General features: G+C 61.9%; 1 protein-coding gene across 9 annotated transcripts in view; it reads left to right on the top strand.

Moving 5' to 3' along the window:
- The window catches only part of NDUFAF3 (NADH:ubiquinone oxidoreductase complex assembly factor 3), a 131,011-nt gene that overhangs the window by 114,371 nt on the left and 1,509 nt on the right, over positions 1-15,131 (top strand). For 4 of the 9 annotated variants that reach the window (XM_074957327.1, XM_074957322.1, XM_074957320.1 and 1 more), the window contains 4 exons: positions 12,786-12,875; positions 13,314-13,506; positions 13,940-14,006; positions 14,463-14,563. In XM_074957327.1, the coding sequence (XP_074813428.1) occupies positions 12,790-12,875; positions 13,314-13,506; positions 13,940-14,006; positions 14,463-14,563 (447 nt within the window). In that variant the 5' untranslated portion in view covers positions 12,786-12,789. Of the gene's footprint in view, positions 1-11,972; positions 12,043-12,676; positions 12,696-12,785; positions 12,876-13,313; positions 13,507-13,939; positions 14,007-14,462; positions 14,564-15,131 lie in introns of those variants that run through there. The other 5 variants (XM_074957325.1, XM_074957323.1, XM_074957326.1 and 2 more) reach the window with 4 other exon arrangements.

Raw genomic sequence — 15,131 nt, 5'->3', positions numbered from 1 at the left:
CCAGCCTGTCTGTCCGTTCCCTCCTCTCCAGGAGTGGGGTCTCTTGGCTTTGTTTGACGCTCCCTGGCTGGAAGACCGGTCTGCAGCCAAGCACCTGTTGCAGTAACCGTTGGGTGGGACTGGAGGTTTCTCTTTCGCTTGTTCAGGCCCTGCCTTCACTTCCTGTTTCTCCCGCCTGCAGAGCGTCTCTGCTTCCCCAGCACAAGGCATGCAGCCACAGTGGCAGCACTCGCTGTGCTCATTCATGGGAGTGGCTGCCCAGAGCCGCAGGGGCCCCACAGCAAGAAGGAGCCTGGGCATGTTAAAGAGCAGAGTTTAAAACTCCTGACTCCCACCACCTGGGGTATTCCAGTCTCCCTCATTCTACTGCTGTGAAGCAATACCAGCCCACAGACCGGCAGGGCCGCCGCCTTGTAGCCCTGGTCTGCAGCCCCTGCTATTCCAGCTCTCCCACTCCTGAGCAGTTGGCCCCAGTTGTCTGTGCAGAGATTTTTGTTGCAAGACGGAAAGAACCAAACTCCCCTCAATCCAAGAGGTTACTGTGTAAAGCCATAGGCCTCACTCCCTGTCTTGGTGCATCCCGTTGCTCTCACCCTAACTCGCTACAGGAACTTGTGTGGTCTGTGTTCCTGTCACCACTATGCCTCTATCCCACCCAACTCTTGGCCCGTTGTTTAAAGCAGCCAAATAGCTGTCTGTGTAACTACCTGAGACTGGCCTGGCTCTTGTGGAGTACACAGAGAGCAGCAAACCATCCAAGGTCCCTTTGCTCCAAGAAAGTCCTGCAGAGGCTGTGAAGGGAAGGAGTTACTTCTAGTCCATTAGAACAAATCATTATCACAAAGGAAGAGACTTGCATTCTGTAACCCAGGAAGACCCAGTGCCTACCAGTAACATGACCAGATGTCCCGATTTTATAGGGACAGTCCTGATATTTGGGGCTTTTTCTTATATAGGCTCCTATTACCCCCCCATCTCCGTCCCGCTTTTTCACACTTTCTATCTGTCAGTACCTACCTGTCAGTAATGTTCCTTGGAGCAGTGTCTCGGGGGCTGGCAGAGAGCTTGAAAATGCATATGATGCTATGAGCCCTTGGTGTGAGGTTGCCCCAGTGCAGGATGGGCTGACAGATGCCCGGGCAGGAGAGCAGGTAACGAAATCCAACCGCAGCTGGGATGCTCAGAGGAAGACAGCTGCTTTTGGGATTCCGTTGCCCGCTGTCACGCTATGGAGTGGGCATCTGGTGCAACAATCCCCAGGAACCAGGCCCAGCAGGAAAGTCCATCTTCAGATTCCTGGGGTGGGTGTAGAGCAACAGACTAACGCCATGTAAAATAGCATGGCTACGACAGCACTGCAAACAGTCAAACTGTCCGTGGGATACACCAAGGAGCGGACGATCACTTACCACAGCTGCCAACAGCAGGACACACACGAGGGAGTGTTGAGACTGTCTTGAACTCACGAAGCAGCCTCTTCCCGGGGTCTACAAGCCCGCAGCAGATCACTGTAGGAAGAGGAACGCCTCCAGAATCAAGGCCTCATGAGCATGGTTAGTTAATGCTGCAGACCCATCACCGTCATGCAAACTAGCCATAGAAACTGTGTACGTGGAGCAGAGAAGCCCCTGATCCCAGCCGAGGGACCGAGGAACGGAGCCGCCCCACTCACTGCTGGAGCTGTGATCTGCTGCGACTTCAGAAGCTAAGCTTCTCTGCGCAGGGTCAGTCGCTGGGTTTTAGAAATCCAGGGAGCGGCAATAAGTGGTGATGTAAAGTGGTGCTCATCCCTTGGAGTCGTGAGCCCAGTGTGTGACCATGATCCTATGGGGCATGGGCTGCCGGAGGTGTCTTCTTTCCAGTAAGACCTGCCCAAGGGCCTGGCCACGCAGGGTTATTAAAGATCGCTTGGTGTGTGTCCTGGCCAAAGTACCATGTGGGTAATTATGTTCTGCTAAATTCCTTTTGCCCTTTCTGTTCGATAAGGGATACTTCTTCACTCCCCCCTGCTAAGCTGGTGCTGGGTGCTGTTAGAGAGTTTCTGTGCTCCACCCCAGAGGGGGCTGCATTCTGGTGGTGGGTATAGTAATCTCTGTGAGCACATGCATGGTTTGTAAGGGATTGGCGTAGGGAAGGAGCTGTAGGGATACAATTGTAATGGGGGGAGAGGGATCTTGCAGCAGCTCCACTCCTTGCAGGAGGCTCCACAAAGAACAGGGCAGAAACACTGGCTATGGGGCAGAGCCCAGCCAGTGCAGTGCTGGAAGAGGTTCTGGTGGGGGAGTCAGTGTGTTGGTGGTAAGAAGAGGCTGGTACCGGCGCTGCTGGCCTGGCCGTGCTCCCAACAGGAGGGGCTCTGAACAGGATGGCTGAAGCTGCAAAGTTAGACAGCGGAGAACAAAGAGCTCACCTGGAGGTTGGTTGGGTGGTACAGCCCTTTCCTAAGGAAGGAGCATCTGGCATTGTAGGAGAGGCTTGTTTAGTGCCTGGAAACCCGAGACAGCCCCCCCCCCCATCCCCACCCCCAGTCCTTTCATCCTCGCTTAGGCACCTGTGGCTCCTGCTGATGGCGAGGGAGGGGGCCCAGGGGTGCTCAGCACCTCACACAGGCTGGCTGGGCTCACGCAGAGAGGGGAGATGCAGCCAGGGCTGCCAGCTTGAGGCTGGGCAGCGGGAGTCAGGGTTCAGCTGCCGGTTGCTGAGCACACAGCCAGCCCCAGGGAGCAGCACCAGTGCTGGTAGAAGGAGGGTCTGTGAGGGGGGTTAAAGGGAAAGGGGGGTGACGAGCCCAGAGGAATTCCTGACCTGGCATCTCTTCTCTTCTGCGCCTCTCTGAACGTTTCACAGTCTGTCGCTAGCAAGGTGTGGCCTGCAGGCCAGAGCAGCATGTGGTCGTCGGGGCTGGTCACTGGCCCTCCACTCAGTAAGGGGAGCCAGCTGGTTGTGCCCTCAGTCGGGTCTCTGGGGGAGTCCCCTGCTGCACATGGAGGGAGGCGCAGGAAGTGAAGTTGCTCCCCCTCCCCCGCGTGCCCAGGGTAATTCCAGGGCAGGCTCTGAAAAGGGGCACAAAGTCAGCTGTGACCAGTGCCCGGACTCCTCAGCAGTGAGTCACAGCCACAAGCTGGCACAAGGTAGGGCTTGGCTCTGGGAAAGATGGCGCTTGGAGTCGGCTCTGCCCTGGACCGTCTGTGCCACCCCGAAGGCTCCGGCGGTGCCTCTGAGTGGTCGTGGGAGGCATGGGTTGGCGCTGACAGGGGCTGTGGAATGCCAGCGGCCTGAGTCTGAGCCTTGGGGCCTGTGAACAGTCGGGCCTGTGAACTCTGGCTGGCCTCCATGCGGCTCGATGTCAGTGGCGAGTCCCCTGGGTTTAGTGATAGGAGCGTGGTTTCAATGGGCAATGCTAGTGCAAATCCCAGTGCTTCGGGGGTGAGAACTGCCCTGGGATGTACACTAGCAGCAGCACTGTCAGCAGGAGCCCTGAGTGCCGTGGAGCCAGCTCCAGCAGGGTCCCCTCCCGCAGTCCTTGGGTGCTGTGGCTGGGGTGAAGGATGCAGGGGAGGACAGTGGGTTCTGCCCGGAGCGGCTGGGGGCCATGCTAATCATGGGTTATTACTTGGGTGAAGGTGTTGGCTGGAGATGTGGGCATGGTGCAAATACCTAGGGAGAGACACCCCAAGATTCTCTCTGCCAGCACCACTGCCACCGTGCCCCCGCTTCTCTGCACCCCTCCTCCCCCTCAGCTCTCTCCAGGCCTCCTGGCGCTGCCCACCCCCCTTCCCCCTCACAGGCACTGGCATGGCAGGCTCTAGTGCAAATGTTAGCAAGCTCAGTGGGGCGGGGCAGACAGGCACTGAGGAGCCACGTCTGCCCAGATTGCACCCCCCCAGTCCTGCTTCTCTTCCGGCACAGTCCAGTCCTTGCCTGGCTTCCTGCTGTGTCCCAGGACTCCCTCAGCCCTGCCAGGAGAGGGCACCACTCCCAGTCCTGCTCAGGTGGCACTCACCAGACAGAGAAGCTGCCTCCTTAGTGGAGCTTGTCTGCAAACCCCCCTCCCCTGACAAGCCGGCGCTGCCTGGCCCCTAAGGTCTGGGGAGGGCCTGCCCGGCTAGGTGAAGTGAGGCAGCCTGTCTCCTTGGTCTGCGTTGCGCCCTGGCCCACTGCTGAAGTACCTACAGCTTGGGCCACCCGTCCCCAGCCCAGCGCAGCCAGGCTGAAAAGCGCAGAGGGTCAAATTGCAAATACCTAATTGTTATTCATCTGTCACTGGATCCTGCCAGGACCCTTCCCTGTAACCCCTTCCCCCCGCCGCCCCCCAGCAGGAACACTGGGCCAGGGACGGTGGGTGTGTGGGCCAGGTGGGACATGGGGAGGCAGCTAAACACACATACACCGCTCCCTATCTAATCCCCCAATGGCATCAGTCCGGCTGCTGGCTCTTTGGAGCAGGGGCTCTACCACCTATTTGCAACTCTGGAGTGCTGTATAACTATGACATCATCGCTGTAACCTGGGCCCCATCTCTGCCTGCCCAAGTGCGACAGGGCCAGGCAACCTTGCCCCCCGCAGCCAGTCCCCTCCGCGGTGCGTGCTCTCTCTGTCACCTGCCTTCGCAGCCCCCTCCCTGCTCTCTGCTGGCTGGGCCTTTCCCCACGGTGGGGCTGAGCGCTCTTGGCAGGCAGAGCAACTGTAAGGAGGAAATGCTTGTGGGGAGCTGAGGAGATGGGAAACAGGAACTGGAGAGTCAGTGGTGTGTGGGGCAGAGGGGAATCCAGACCAGCAACAGTAGCTTTGACACACTTTTCATGTGAGCTACCTGCAGCTTGCAGCGACAGAGCAAAGCGCACAGCACGGCAGCATGCACAAGTTCACAGCACTAGCTGCAAGGGTGCTCACGGTGTGGGTGGGATGGGGGCGGGAGAGCCTGGCTACTCTGGTCCCAGACTCTCCCAGCAGGGGGCACTGTGGGGGGGGCAGGAGTGCTGGCCATGCGGGAAGCTCCCGGCTACTCTAGCCCCACCCTCTCCCAATGGGGGGTACTGTGGGGAGTTGCTGGCTACTCCAGTTCTGGCCTGTCTCAGCAGGGCATGCCCAACAAAGACAAGTGTCCAGCGCTTAGCGGGGTGCTGGGGCTCAAGCAGTTTTTTTACTTTCGTAACAGACGTGCCAGGCACAGAGGTGCCGGGGCTCTGAGCTGGCACAAATTAAGCGCTGCAAGTGCCTGCGTTGGTAAAGTGTTCAGCAGGTCCCTCTCTCCGTTCCAAGGGTCAGAAGTGGGGCTGGGCTGGGAACCTTCCCCAGGGGGAATTCCAGCCCAAGGGAGGAGTGACTAAGCTAGCGGTGTCTCCCCTAGCTCCGTGTATCCCAAGCGGTGGGTCACAAGAAGGTTTTAGGGGGTTGCCATGTCCGGGGCTGGATTAACCTGTCACCGGGCCCTGGCCTAGGCAAACACACTTCTGTTGGAGGGGAGGCCCCAGGGTCGGACTCGTGGCCGGGCCAAACCCTGTGCAGCACTGTGACCCCGAGCACCAGGTCACAGTGCAGGGAGCCAGGGTAGCAGGTTAATCAAAGCCCTCCCGTCCCCTTGCCCGAGGGCACTGGCTTCCCAACCTGGGCACAGGTAGGTGGGCAGCCTGCGTGCTCCTTGCTCTGATTAATTTCCGCCCTTTTTGCCCGGGCTCCGCGCCATGGGCCACACCCCAGCTGTGGTGCTGACAGCTTCCTCCTGCCCCCAGACACATGGCAGGGCCAGCCCAGGGGCACTTGGGATGCGTCCGGCTCCTCCACCCCTCGGTCGGTTGCTCAGTCAGGAGCCCTGAACACCCCCGGGGCACAGGGAGCAAATAGGAAATCCTCAGGGCGGGATTCAAACCTGCACCGCAGCAAGTGGCTGGACAGGGTCAGGGGTCAAATGCCAGCCCCCGGCTGTGCCAGTCAAGTGCAGCTCTCCCAGCCAGGGCACCAGCTCCCTCCTCTCACCTGCCAGTCCTGAGGGCGGGAGCGTTGTCCTGTGCAGCCGTCCTCGGCCTGTGCCAGGTTCAGGAGCTTTCCCCAGCCCCCCGGGTAGGACTGGAGGCTGCGCGGGGTCCTCTGGGCACCAGGCTCCCCCGCTGCGCCCCAGCCCCCTGCAGAATGCTGCGTGGGGCAGGAGGCAGCCTGGCGGGGCAGGAGGCAGCCCGGCAGGGCAGGGCAGGGCAGGCCTGCAGCCAGGGCTGCCAGCTGAGCGTGGAGTCCGCTTGGGTGGCCCCAGGCTGCCCAGAGGCAGAGGCAGGACTGGGGGGGAGGCGGGCTCCTTCCCTCCCTCTCCAGCCGGTGCTTGTCCCCGCTCGCCAGGCTGCCCCTCCAGCTCTGGCTGCTTTATGCAGAGACGCCCAAGGAGAGTCCCTCTCGGGAAGCCCAGGGCAGCCAATCATGGACGAGCCCCCCCCCCCCCAACTTCCCCTTTTCAAGCAGCAGCAGTTTCGCTTTTGCTATTACTCTGCCCTGCTCGCCCTGTGCTGCCTGGCGAGGCCGGGTGCAGGCTCGGGCTCCCCCAAGGGCAGCCCCTCGCTCTGCCTCCCTCCTGCTGTCTATGCTGGGGGCTGGTCATCCCTGGCCGTGCCTGCCCCTCGCACAGAGCCCAACCCTTTCTGCAGGGCCTGGCCATTGCCTCAGGGCGCGTGCAGGGGCCCTGCTGCCCCTGTGAGCAGTGAGGGGCCAGCTGGCCAGAGGGGTCCTGGGGCGTCTAGCCAAAGGCCAGGGGCTGTTGGTGGCAGTGTCTCCTTCCGTGGCTTTGGCACAGTTGTGTCAGGTGCCAGGCTTCGGGTCCTGAGCCAGGACCAGGGCTGGGGATTTCCACCTGCCGTATATGTTTACAAACCAAATGAACGGAATGTTGTGATCCCACTGCCCCCTTGCTGGGAGCTCAGCTGGGGTGGGCCAGGGAGCACATGGGCCTATCTCCCCAGCCCTTCAGCTGGCCTCAGCACCATTCAGCTTGGGTGATAACAGAGCCAAGCTGGGTTACACCCAGTCTACAACCTATGTTCAGTCTGGGAATGGAGCTGGGCTGAGACAAGAAGGATGTGGAAAAATGGGAAAGCATCCAGCGGAGAGCAACAAAAATTATTTGGGGGCTGGAACACATGACTTATGAGGAGAGGCTGAGGGAACTGGGATTGTTTAGTCTGCGGAAGAGAAGAATGAGGGGGGATTTGATAGCTGTTTTCAACTACCTGAAAGGGGGTTCCAAAGAGGATGGATCTAGACTGTTCTCAGTGGTAGCTGATGACAGAACGAGGAGGAATGGTCTCAAGTTGCAGAGGGGGAGGTTTAGGTTGGATATTAGGAAAAACTATTTCACTAGGAGGGTGGTGAAGCACTGGAATGCATTACCTAGGGAGATGGTGGAATCGCCTTCCTTAGAGGTTTTTAAGATCAGGCTTGACAAAGCCCTGGCTGGGATGATTTAGTTGGGATTGGTCCTGCTCTGAGCAGGGGGTTGGACTAGATGACCTCCTGAGGTCCCTTCCAGCCCTGAGATTCTATGTTCGTTTAACCCCACCATGGCCATTGCCAAGTATTTGCGCTGGCACGATTCTGCACATAGCTGAAAGCCTCTTCCCATGTCGGCCTCCCCACCCCCTGGGGGGATAGACTCTGCCATGGGGCTGCTGAGATCCATGATGAAGGGTCTCATGGTAACCTACAACCATTGTACACCATGCTCTCGCCAAGTGCCTTCCCAAGAGCCCCTGCCCCCCCTGCTGCCGGGTCCTGTGGGCCAGGGTCACTGTCACCAAGTCGCTGGGCCTTCAGGGTTTGAGGTTGGGTCATTCTTGCAGCTGCCAGGGCCCCACTTACTAGCCAGCCAGGAAGCTGAAGTGTGCATGTACTGTGTATGTGGCCATCAGGAGCCTTTGTTCCCAAGAGGCAAAGTGAGTCATAGGCTGGGCTGGACACGTGGAGATGGCAGGAGGGTGAGTCAGCAGGGAACACGGATCTAGGGGGACTTCTACACTGAACCTGACCCAATGGTCCACTCCACTCCTGCTGTCTGAATGCTCTGTGGCTGGCTTTGCTCCCATTCTTGTCCACAACTAGGAGCCACCAGTGGGATGCACCCATGAAAAAGGCTAATGCAGTCCCAGGTGAGGTATTTCCAGCAGAGACAGGGAAGTGTTAATACCTTGTACAAGGCACAGGGGAGACCTCATCTGGAATGCTAGGTGCAGTTCTGGTCTCCCGTGTTTACAAAAGATGATTTCTAGCTGGAATGGGTGCAGAGAAGGACCACTAGGATGAACTGAGGAATGGAAAACCTGCCTTATGAGAGGGGATCTCGGCTTGTTTAACCTGACCAAACGCAGGCGAGGGGAGAGCTGCTCACTGTCCAGCAATCCATGCGAGGGATAACACCAGGCAGGGAGAGGAGTTATTGCAGTTGAGTGAAAGTCTCCACTGGAAATTAGGAGAGGGTTTCTAGCTATCAGAGGAGTGATGTTCTGGAGCAGCCCCCGAGGGGCGCAGTGGGGGCAGAAAACCTAACTGGCTTTGAGCCTGAGCTTGAGAAGTGTCTGGAGGGGCATGGTGTGATGGGGCTGCCTATGATGGCAGGGAGCCGCTCTGCGACTGCTAGCAGGAAATATCCCAACGCCCGGAGATGGAATACGAGCTGGGGAGGGCTCTGGGTTACTGCAGACAGTTCTCTCCCGGGTGGCTGGCTGCTGGGTCTTGCCCATGTGCTCAGGGTCTAACCAATCTCCAGGTCTGGAGTCAGGAAAGAACTTTCCCCTGGGTGAGCTTGGCAGAGACCCTGGGGGAGTTTCGTCTTCCCCAGCAGCATGGGACACAGGGCACTGGCTGTTTTGAGTTCGTGTCAATGGTGGATTCTCACTGGAAGGTTTTAAATCTGGATTTGAGGATGTCAGTGACTCATCCGGAGGCTGGGGTCGATCCCTGGAGAGGGGGGGTGAGGCTCGGTGGCCTGCACCATGCAGGGGATCCATCCCTGTGTAACACTGAGGAACGAGGGGAAGGGGGAGAATGGGACAGCACCACTGCCAAAGCCTGAGTCAGAGGAGGGCATCCTTGTATTTAGGGCACTGGCCTGGGACCCCCAAAGTCTGCGTTCAGTCCCCAGTTCTGTCCCAGGCTTCCTGTGCAACCTTGTGCTGGTCCCTTCATAGTGCAGCCCCTCAGGTCTCCTCTGTGTAACATGGGGGGAGAACTGCATGCCTGACAGGGAACTTGCAGAAATGTCCTTTGGGAGGCTATCCCAGCAATGGGGCCATGGAAAGTCCTAGAAATAACTGTACCCCGAGCCCGCTTGTGTACGGTGCCAGGGAAAGCAGCTGGTGTGCGGCGCCCCCAGTTGTGCTGAGCTTTCAGGGCTGGCTAATTGCAACTTGTGGCATTGGGAGAGGTGGTTCCGCCCTGGCAGGGTGTAGCCGCACAAGCCAGGGGAGGCGTCTTGAATAACACTGACAGGCAGAGAGGGATGGAAACTGGCACATGGGACCTGGCCCAGCCCAGCCCTGCTGCTGTTTTACAGGGACAAGCAGGGAAACCTGAGCCCGAAATCCAAGCGGATTAGCTGGCTTGAGTTTCTGCAGTGGCTCAGGTCCAGCTTGCAGGTGTTTGGTGGGGAGGGGGTCTGCCCCCAGCTTCACCCACAGCCACTTTCCTGCTTTCCCAAAGCAGCTCTAGGCTACTTGGATCCAGTGCAAGCCCCTTGCAGACATCTTGGGGGGAGGAGGTGAGTAATGGAGGTAATTGTAATCCCCTCTTTGTCCCCACAGAGCCCAGGTGATGCCCCTCAGTCCCCAGGAGGCAAATATCTTTGCTGCTTCTGGAGGGGTGAGGGTGTCTGTGAGGCACAGAGAATCTGGGCCAGAGCACAGCATTGAACCCAGAGTGTTTTAGCCACAAGGACATCCTGCCTGCCTAGCCACAGCCCACAGGGCCTTGTGCTGAGCCCCCGCAAAACCCACACCTCAGGGGTCTCCTGCTGGACACCGTGTTTCAGCCAGTGTGATGCCCTCCTCCAGCTGAGTGCTAACGGGCGCCCATGCTGCGGTCAGGCAGTGCAGGCCTGTTTGTGAGGCTGAAGCCGTGGGGGCTTGTAGAGGCTTGCAGGTGTGTAGTGCAGTAGGGAGAGGAGGTTGGCTTTCCGGAGAACAGTTTGCAGCCAGGCCCCATTAGCCTTTCTTTGTCCTCAGTAAGGAGCGTGTTCAGCCTGTGATCAGGGCGAACTCTGCCCCTGTGCTAAGGCAGCATTGGTGTCATTGAGCAACCTGGCCCGGCTTTGGAACCAGTTTTGGTTTTGGAATGTCCTGGAGTTCTGTCGCCATCCCAGTGAGTCCCAGCGAGCAGAGGCTGGCCGCACTGTCTGCAAGGCCCCTGCCTTTCGGAGCTCGGCTCCTGGAGCTGTGACCCAATCTGCAGAAGTCCTGGGCCTGCCCCACCCACGCAGTGGCTCTGAGGTCAGGAGCTGGGCCGGCAAAGCCCACCTCTCCAGTGCAAGAGGTCCCGGCTAGCACCCAGCCCTCCTCCGAAGCTGCTTTGGCTGTCTTTACCCATGATGCTCTGTGCCAGGGCTCTCTTCAGTTAACCATCCCTCAGGCGGGGCACTAGCCAGGGGCCAACGTTGGGAGCCCCCAGCCCATCTCCCCTCTGACAATTGCGAGGCCAGCTTGGAAGTGATCTGTGCAACCATCTGCCAGCACCGCCCTGGGAGGGGACAAGCCAGCACCGCTCTGCTGAGGCTGAGAGACTCATTGTCCATTAATTGACACCCGGGAAAAGCCCCCTGGTCCCCAGGGGCAGGTGCTTTCCAGCAGCCATGGCACTTGGCTCAGCCCCAACCTAGTGAGGGCTCAGGTGTGGGGGAAGCAGTGCCAGGTCCCGGGGTGGGGGGGCTAGTGAAATCCACTCCAGGCTCCTCCTCTGCTCTGGCCAAGCAGACACCTGGGGGGCTTGTAGGGAAGGCTGCAGGCCCCATGTCTGAGCAGCCCTGATGCTGCCGTTTGGCTGCAGGGGCCCGGCCATGCCACAGCGACCCTGGCCTGGGCTTGGGGAGCACCACAGCCCCCCAGTGCATAGGGGTCCCCCGCCCCAGCACACCATGAAGGGACTGGGAGAATGTGCAGAGTGGTAGTGGGGCATGGAGCAGTGGGGCTGGGGGCAGATGGGGCTGGCACGGAGCAGTGGGGCTCAGGGCGGGGGGCCGGCATGGAGCAGTGGGGCTGGGGGTAGGTGGGGCCGGCACAGAGCAGTGGGGCTGGGGGCTGGCACAGAGCAGTGGGGCTGGGGGCCGGGGGGGCTGGCACAGAGCAGTGGGGCTGGGGGCAGGTGCGGCCGGCGTGGAGCTGGGGGCAGATGGGGCCGGCACGGAGCAGTGGGGCTAGGGGCAGGAGGGGCCGGCACGGAGCAGTGGGGCTCAGGGCAGGTGGGGCCGGCACAGAGCAGTGGGGCGGGGGGCCGGCACGGAGCAGTGGGGCTAGGGGCAGGTGGGGCCGGCGCGGAGCAGTGGGGCTGGGGGCGGGGGGCCGGCGCTGAGCAGTGGGGCTGGGGGCGGGGGGCCGGCACGGAGCAGTGGGGCTCGGGGCAGGTGGGGCCGGCACAGAGCAGTGGGGCGGGGGGCCGGCACGGAGCAGTGGGGCTCGGGCCAGGTGGGGCCGGCACAGAGCAGTGGTGCGGGGGGCCGGCACGGAGCAGTGGGGCTGGGGGCGGGGGGCCGGCGCTGAGCAGTGGGGCTGGGGGCGGGGGGCAGGTGGGGCCGGCGCGGAGCAGTGGGGCTGGGGGCTCGGGGCAGGTGGGGCCGGCGCTGAGCAGTGGGGCTGGGGGCGGGCGGGGACCGCCGCGGAGCAGTGGGGCTGGGGGCGGGGGGCCGGCGCGGAGCAGTGGGGCGCAGGGGCCGGCAGACCCTGGGCAGCACCAAGCGCTCCCCGAGCCCAGCGGGGAGCTCCCAGCGCCGGGCAGCAGGGGGCAGCAGCGGGAGCGGCGGCAGGGCCCGGCCGGCCGCTCTTCCCGCCGCGCTGCTCCTCGGCAGCGTCTGCAGGCCGGGTAAGCGGGGCTCGTGCAGCCGGGGCCCCTCCCCCGCCGGTGCCCCTCACTCCCGACCTGCAGCCCCCCCCGCCTCCCGACCTGCAGCCCCCCCCCGCGGCCGGTGCCCCTCACTCCCGACCTGCAGCCCCCCCCCGCTCGTGCCCCTCACTCCCGACCTGCAGCCCCCCCCCGCCTCCCGACCTGCAGCCCTCCCCCCCCCGCTCCCCCGGGCCGGTGCCCCTCACTCCCGACCTGCAGCCCCTCCCCCCGCCCGTGCCCCTCACTCCCGACCTGCAGCCCCCGCCCCGCTCCCCCCCTCACTCCCGACCTGCAGCCCTGCGCCCCCCCGCTTCCCCGGGCCGGTGCCCCTCACTCCCGACCTGCAGCCCCCGCCCCGCTCCCCCCCGCCTCTTCCCCTCACTCCCGACCTGCAGCCCCCCCCGCCTCCCGACCTGCAGCCCCCGCCCCGCTCCCCCCCGCCTCGCCCCCTCAATCCCGACCTGCAGCCCTGCCCCCCCCCGCTCCCCTGGGCCGGTGCCCCTCACTCCCGACCTGCAGCCCCCGCTACCCCAGCCTTGGGCTCCCCGCGGCCGGTGCCCCTCCATCCACCCCCACAGTGCTCCGTGGTTCAGCCCAGGGCTCTCCCCACAGCTGGCGCTGGCGGTTTCTCGGTGCGCTGGGGTGGCCAGCTGCGGCCCCGGGCGGGCTGTGGGCAGGCGCCCCGCGGCTCTGCCCTGACCCCTCTCTCCGTCTCATTGCAGCAGGATGGCTCTGGCCTCCGTGAGGATGCTCTGCCGCGGGGGCTTAGCCCCTAGCTGGAGGCTGGCAGCTGCCAGGAGATCCCCGGACTGGTAAGGTCGGGAGCGCCCCGCGGGGCCCAGCACCACCTCTCCCTGGATTTCCCTCGGCCCAGCGCGGGCCTGACCTCCCTCTGCCTGGGAGAGGCCGTCCTCAGCAGCTCGCAGAGCCAGGCCACTGTGGGGAATGAGGCCAGGTCCAGGCTGGCCGGTGCTCTAGCTGCAAGACAGAGCTGGCCAGCAATGCCCATGGCCCCTCTTACCCAGGCCCAGCTGCTGCTCCTGCACTCAGTCCCTGCGTGGTGGGGCTTGAGCTGGCCACTCAGAGGCTGTCTGGGAGCCTTGGGCAGCCCTGTGGTGATGAGGCCTTTCACGGCAGTAGGGGAGCCAGCCACCATGCACAGTGGGGGGAGGTCTCTGCCCAAGGGGGACTGCGGGTGAGGAAGCGAAGTCTTTTGGCTGGTGGGTCTCAGTCAAGCCTTCCTGTGACAGGCAGCCGCGCCGGGGTCACCGCCTCACCCCTGCAGATGACGAGCTTTACCAGAAGACAACGCTGAAGGTGCTGGAGCGGGAATCCTCCAGCATGATGTTCATAGACAGCTACAGCAGCCGGGGCTTCACCATCAATGGGGACAAGGTGGTGGGGCCCTGCGCCATCATCCCACGTGCCATCCTGCAGTGGAATGTGAGTGCCCCAGGGGTCCTCCCCCTCCCCACAGGGCCTGGGCCTTCAACTCCCCACTGTGCTGAGCTCCCAGTCCTGGGGCAGTGGAGTTCCCCATGCCCAGGCGGCCAGTCCAGTCCTGGGGTGGGTGTGTGAGAGACCCAGGGAGCTAGGCCTGGTTGGGAACATGTCCGTCACTTTGACTCTTCCCTGCCCCCAAGGGGGTGTGCAGGTGGTTTGACCTGGGCCTCCCTGGCTGTGTGTAGAAACCTGCCCAGTCGAGGCAGCAGCAAGCTCTAGGGGCAGGTTGCTATTGGACTAGTGTGGGCGTGATGGTTCAGTGGGGCATCTCCCCCATGCAGGGCACAGGCTGCATTCCAAGCCAGGTGGCATTGTGAGCAGGAGAGGTGCACAGGGAGGTGTCTTGTCTCTGAGTGTCCTTTCTTTCCTTCAGGTTGGCTCTTACCAGGACATCACCGAGGAGAGCCTAGTACTGTTCCGGCTGCTGGAGCCGAGAATAGGTAGGTGGGAGGCACAGAGATGAGCCGGGCACTGGGTGGGTGTGCTGGTCCCCAGAGCGAGCCAGGAGCAGGGGCTGCACTGGCCAAGCCACACTTCTGACCTGTCCCTGGCGTGTGCTGGCACCTGTCCTGCTACCTTGCCCTTGTCTGAGCCAAAGCAGAACTTCCCCTTCCCCAGACACTGCCCAGCAATGAGTGTCGGGAGCGGGGCAGCCAGGCTGGGATTACTCAGTGTCTTACTCACAAGGCTTTGGCCACTGTAGTCTGAATGGACGGATGGGGCTGGGACTGGGGGAGGGACTGGCCAGCACCAGGCTGGCTGTACTGGTTGTGTGCTGCGGGTGAAGCTGTAGGTGCTGTGCACCCACCACGATGTGGAACGGGTGAGGGGCAGGGCTGGGTTTCGCCATGGGGCTAACACAGCCTCTCTCCCCTGGGCTTGTCTCTTGCTACTAGAAATCCTGGTGCTGGGCATGGGGGACAAGGTGGAGCGGCTGGAGCCCGACGTCCTGAAGTTCATGAGGGAATGTGGAATCGCTGTGGAGGTGCAGGACACGGTAGGGGGGACATGCTGGGAACACGGGTGAAGCTGAGCAGACCTGCCAGGCCCCTACCTCAGGGCTGTCTGCAGCAGCTCAGAATATCTGTTCAGGAAGCCCAGAACAAGGGGCATGTTCCGAGGCGAAGGTAACCACTCTTCCCCCAGGCCCTGGCCTATGCACTGGCCCCTTGCTCAGATGGGTGGAGGCCACCAGTGACCCTGCAGGGCCAGGGAGTGTGAAGCATGACCCAGTTACTGGGCCCCCTGTGCCCTCCACCACATCATTTCACTGGACTGTGCAATGGTAGCATCCCTGTGATCACGCGCACAGCTCTGCAACGGGTGTGGGCCGGGGCACATGCTGGGACAGGGCATCTGTGCCTTGGTGGCTATTTGCTTGAGATACAGTCCTGCCAACATGAGCTGACCCCTCAAGTGCAGTGACAGGCATGGATCTCTGTTCCCTGCACCATAGACCCTGGGCTAACGATCACGTGTCTAGCGGTGAAAGGCAGGCCTGGGAGTAGGTGGGCAGAGATGAGAACATGGCTTAAGGGCAAGGTATGTGGGCTTCTTCTCCCCTG

The sequence above is a fragment of the Natator depressus genome, chromosome 7, assembly GCF_965152275.1.
Source record: "Natator depressus isolate rNatDep1 chromosome 7, rNatDep2.hap1, whole genome shotgun sequence".
NCBI lineage: Eukaryota > Metazoa > Chordata > Testudines > Cheloniidae > Natator > Natator depressus.
This window is presented reverse-complemented; position numbering and strand designations above follow the sequence as displayed.